Source organism: Formica exsecta, unplaced genomic scaffold (genome assembly GCF_003651465.1).
Source record: "Formica exsecta isolate Colony F162 unplaced genomic scaffold, ASM365146v1 scaffold233, whole genome shotgun sequence".
NCBI lineage: Eukaryota > Metazoa > Arthropoda > Insecta > Hymenoptera > Formicidae > Formica > Formica exsecta.
In genome coordinates, this window is record NW_021849616.1 from 1,249,089 (window position 1) to 1,255,050 (window position 5,962).

General features: G+C 43.1%; 1 protein-coding gene across 1 annotated transcript; it reads left to right on the top strand.

Annotated features, from left to right (window-relative positions):
- Positions 1–394: 394 nt before the first annotated feature.
- On the top strand, positions 395–5,620 carry LOC115235698 (fork head domain-containing protein crocodile-like). The gene is made up of 2 exons (XM_029807636.1): positions 395–2,970; positions 4,367–5,620. Exons 1-2 carry the CDS (start codon positions 1,607–1,609, stop codon positions 4,491–4,493), a joined length of 1,491 nt encoding a protein of 496 aa, XP_029663496.1. The 5' UTR covers positions 395–1,606; the 3' UTR covers positions 4,494–5,620.
- The last annotated feature ends 342 nt before the right edge of the window (positions 5,621–5,962 follow it).

Here is a 5,962-nt window from a genome sequence, read left to right on the forward strand (position 1 = left end):
ATATTCACGAATTTGAGAAACGGGTAGGTAGATAATCGAGTATCCGGGTGTACGGATAAAAAAGCCGGTTTATACTGATAGCACTAGCTTCTAGGACGTGCGCCGTAAAATCTTAATCACACGGCCGTCTGAGACCATTCGTTTCTCTTGTCACTGTCACCCTAAACATTCTCGACACTTGCTCGATCCCCGGCTAAGACACCGCGCGCATGCAACTATCACTCGCTGCCGCCGTTTCCGCTATCTCCGGGCAAGGTCCACCGAGATCACCACCTTAATCCTCGAGCTCGTTGTTCCGCTTGATATCCGCGAAAAGTATCCGACGGCCGATCGGGCCGCGGAAAAATTCCGCGTCGCGGCGTGCGGTTCGGTTACACGCAGCCCTCCTCGAGCCCTGCGCGAGTTTGTCGAGGGCGTGACTGCATGAGCGACTGGGACGCGATCATTGGCAAGGTCGTGGGACGTACTTCAAAGCGGTCTCCGCATCGTGTTCGGATTGGTACCGTGGTACAGGCGGAGTCGCGTGCGGTCGTGCGGCCAATAGCGCGGCGCGACGAGCGGAAACCTCGTGATTTTTTGAAAGCGGCACGAACAGCGCAGCCGTCCTCGGGCAACGCTGAGCACTCCGGACCGCGCGCGACGCCGAGCTCCCAGTGTGTTTTTACTCGGGGTTGAGTAAACTCCGGCCTGTTGTGTATCATAATACCGCGGCGTGCACACGCGGGGTACTAACGGGGTTAGCGTGCGTCTCTCCGCGTTAGCGGCACCGAGTCGCGCCGATCAACTGAATGCATCTTCGCCTCTCCTACCTTTGCCGCGGCACCTCGCGCATACACTCGTTCGTCTTTCGTGTGTCTGAGAAGATTCCCGGGATACACGGTCAACAAAATACTATTGCGGAGCAGCACGCGTGCGGGGCGCGCCGTGGATTCTATGAGCGAGAACGCGGTGTTCTTCGGGGTACCAGCTGAGCGTGATTGCACGTAGGAATTTATCGATCTGCCTCGAATAACACCCTTGGATCACGGCAATGCAGTGACGACAAGTGCGCGTGCCAAAAGTGTTCAAAGTGACGGATACGTGCGTGAATTTTCCCGCTTGCGAATGCAACATCCGATTGTTAAGAGGAAGATGATTATTGATTAAAGATAACATTGAACGAAGGGAAAGGTAATAAGATCCGAGGGACAAGTTACAGTTAAAAACAACAATTAATTCTATCGGCAAATAATAGTTTACGATTGTAAAAAAAAAATAATTGAAAACGGGAGAAAAGCAATATCTACATAACGAAATAAAGTAAAAAAAATTATATAAGCAACTTTTAATGCAAGCATCATTCTCTAATATAAACTAACACATTCATCGATGAAGAAACGATCTAACATTCACGAGTAATAATAACCGTCCTATTCGGAGATATTTTTTCACAATTATTCAAAAAATATGTGTATTGTATAATTATCTCTCGACAGACGCAAAGAAAAAATAGCGAGCGTTGTAAAGAGAAAACAATTCCTAGTCAAAAAGAAAGGCTTTTTTTTTCAAGGCCTTGTAATCCGCGATTCGCGATTATCCGTTGATCGTACGGAGGAAAAAGACAAAGATGCATACGCTCTTTGGCGAGCAGAATGCATACTATCGGCATGCGACGGCGGTGCCGGTGGGCATGGGTACGCCGTCGTATCCGGGGGTGGGTGCCACCCCGGGTTACTATGAACAATATCGTTACGGCGGCTACGCGACGGCCGCCGGTTATCCGGTATCGGGTATCGGTCAGCAGCACATCCATCACGCCGGCAAGGATATGGTAAAGCCGCCGTACTCGTACATCGCGCTGATCGCCATGGCCATACAGAACGCGCCGGACAAGAAAATCACGCTGAACGGCATCTATCAGTTTATCATGGAACGATTTCCGTATTATCGCGAGAATAAGCAGGGCTGGCAAAATTCCATACGGCACAATCTCAGCTTAAACGAATGCTTCATCAAGGTGCCGCGCGATGACAAGAAACCGGGCAAGGGAAGCTATTGGTCCCTCGATCCCGATAGCTACAACATGTTCGACAACGGCTCTTACTTGAGACGTCGCAGACGCTTCAAGAAGAAGGACGCGCTTAAGGAAAAAGAGGAAGCGCTCAAGCGGCAGGGTCTAGTGCCGGAGAAACGGGTGCAGGAGGATGCCAAATCCGGCGGCAGCCAGGTTGCGTTGCCGCCACCGGACACGCCAGCGAAGAAGCTCGGCGCTCTGGAGAACAGCACCACTAGCCTGTGCAAGCCTAAGCGGGAACCGGTAAACGATCATAACGCTGGCACTCATTGCATGGCGGCGGCAGTCCAGGCGAGCAAGTACGGCTTGCACAGCCCGATACAGGATACCAAGACGACGACGGCCGTTGCGGCGCCTGGGCAGAGCGTCATCCAGACAGCCTTAGGTCATCAGGTGCACCCGGCACATCAAGTGCACCAGGAGTCGATTCAGGATGTCTCCATGGCCGGCCTAGACCCGACCAGCTTTAGCGTAGACGCTCTGATGACCACGCGGGAGAACAGCGGCGGTCTGATGGCGCGCGACAATCAGCATCACTCGCACCATCCGCATAGTCTTCAGCATCCTCATTCCATCATGAGCAGCAGGGAGTCCATGGGTACCGGCAGCAGAGACCTGTCATCCGCATGCACCACCACAACCACCACGACCGCCGCGGTAGCGGCGATGATGGCCACCACCGGCTACGGACATACCAGCACGGTTTCCCGGGGCAACGCCTCGCCACCCGGCACAATGTACACGCCGTACTGCGCGCCGGCGGCCGCCGGATATGCCATCATGGACCACGCCGAGTACAACTCGGCGAGGAACCACGCGACCAACGCCGTAGGACACTCGCAGTGGTATCAGGACGCCGCGAGTCCCGACGCAGCGATCTACCAGGACACCCAGTCCCCGAGCTGTCAGCTTTATAGGTAAGATAGATGATAGATTAAGCTCTTTGAACGGTTCAGGTTGTTTGCCATTCTATGAAAGTTATGGTCGTTTGATAAAATGCAAAGTCTGTCTTTTATAAAGATTATCAAATAATGTACATTAGTTTCTGATATGATATAATATACATCATTTAATGAATGATTATAAAGGTTGTTTTTTTATAAAATATCAAGTAATATCGTACATTAAATTCAATATACATTTCCAATTTGAACTTACTAAATATATTGATACAATATGGTTATATATTGATATTAATTAAAATTTATCTTAAAATGGCAAAGCATGTTGTAAACTAAAAGTATCAAATATTAAAAATTAAAATCCGGTAAGTTTCTCCTCGTCAATAAAAAAAAAAAAAGAAAAAATATATTGTTTATATAAATGTAGATATAAAAATATATAAATTGTTACATCTTTTTCCATACACACACACACACACACACGCACATAGCACATTGTCAGATATTTTTTCAAAAAATTTAATATATTAATTATATATTTATTTATCATATTATATATGCTTATTAATTTACTATAATTATATTATAATATTATCTCTCTTCTTCTTGAAAATAATTAGAATATATTATATAATATAAAGTTCTCCTTTTACTACTACAAACGGCATTATAAGAGATTGACCTTATAATTAATTGAAATGATAATATGATTTATTCAGATGCATAAGTGCAACTTTGCAAGGAGTATACTTTCTCTTATGAGCAATTTCTCCGTCGTAAATAAATCGTGGCGAAAGTTTGGTACATACGCGGTGGTAGTGACTTTTGTATGAAAGTTTGACAAGCCGCACATTGCATCACTTTACTTAAAAGAGAGAAATTACATTTTCATATAGTTTAAACATTTATATTTACTACTAGTTACTCACATAAATACACAGTTTCATATAACAAACTTTCAATCTTCCAATATTTAATAATTCATACATGAAAATCAAAATTAATATAATTTTATTAAAATATGACACTTTTATAACATTGCATATTTTATCAAGTTAAAAATTAACATAGAGATTATGTGTTACCTAATTTTTTTGCATACGAAATTTTTTGCTTGAGAAAATTTCGCGTTTTAGAAGTATATCGATTGTATTATTATTAATTTATGGTGCCTCTCACATAAATCTAGGATTCACAGATGAAACAATTTCTTACATAAATAACTTTTCACGGTTTGTGTGTCACAGTTGTTGATAAAAATTAATAGATAGATGGATTATTTAAACTAATAACCACAATATATATTTGTTGATAAAATATCAATTTTTTAAATAAATTGTAGATAATAATAATTATAAGATAAGACTAACTGAAATCGCGAACCTTCAAAATGTAATTTAATCTGCTGCAGGTCCAGCCCGCCGACACCGCTTTCGACGGGCGCGGCACCGTCTCCTCCGCTGTACCACAGATATTATCAAGACTGTAACGCTGTTAACACTAGCGGCAATCTACCGATAACGTTGCATAAGTACTGAGAATATCGGAATTCAAGGTCCCATCAACGGGACCTTGAAGAACACCATGGCGATCATTACGATCCGGGTTTGGTTTACGTGAAACAAGAATGGATCCCCTCGACAGACGAACTCGCCAAGGAATGGAACTAGAAAAAGTATCGGAGAGAAATCTGGTAAAAAAATTACGTAACCCTAGTTTCCTGCCCGTATCGAATCGTATCTTCGTATCGCGGAAAATCGTCGGTAATATGTAGGCAATTAGCTAATGCGACGATTAGCGTAACGAATCGTTGAGGATAATTATGTGACGAGTAGCGGTTAAGCTAAAACTTTTATCGAGTTTTCTTGGTAGAAAGATACAAGAATCCACAATATTGCTTTTCTCATTTTTTTATATCGTTGTAATATTCCAACAATCTTCAATTAATTCAAAACGTTAATTAAATAGTTGTCTTTTTATAATATAAGCTTATTATTAGAAAATTGAAATATTTTTTCGAAAGTATAACGAGACTAGAAAAAGATCTTTGGTACACAATTTCCCGGAAAATTTGATAATATCCCGATTCAAAGAACTCTGTATCTAAAAACCTGAGTGATTAAAATCCATAGCTCCCAGAATAATATATAAAAAATACATATAAAAGATGTATATAAAAAGGACCATAAATTTTAATTGGTGAATTTCCTCTTCCCTTTTAACACACTGAGATATGATTCGTCGTTTTTAATCAACAGCATCGTAAATTCGATAGTCGTATGAGTCGATTTTCCTTATTTCACTCAGTAGGTTCGCTTGATTTAATGAATGAGACGCGAGTGAATGCCCGGGAAGAGGAAATCAACCGCGAATTTCAACTTAATCGTTCTCACCTGCGTAAACATCGCGAAACCCGTCACTGACCTACCTATCTGACGAATTTTTTCGGCCATCGCTGTTTTCGCGCACATCTGTGCAAACCGCCGTAAATCGCGCGAAGCGCATGGAAATATCGCTCGGCGCGTCTCTGTTTGCCAATTGTCTGCTTCCGATAGGTATAGCGATAAGGACGAATCAAAGTCATCGGCCTGGACCGTGCGGTTCGGATTTTTTGTCGAGTGTGCGATTTTTCACGGAATTCGCATTACGTCGAGCACTATCCCGATATTTCGAAAATATGACTGCATGATTTGCTCACGTTTTTTTTTTTTTTTTTGTTCTTTCCGCCGGGATATCCTTGGAACGGGTTAAAAAAGTCATTGTTTGCTTTGCGCGACGCGTTTTGTATCGAGTATTTCCCGATCCCGAAATGTCCGCTTTTTTAGCCGTGATTATTCCGCAACGAGTGATCCCAGAATTTTCGCATTTAATGCGACGCCATGTCGGATACATGAGCGAGTTACAAGCAGCTCGTGAAACAAACGGCCAGATATATCGCTAGATTATTTTATCGTAAGTAGAGATGATCTAATATTTTAATATCTTGGAATAACGGGAGCTCCGAGAG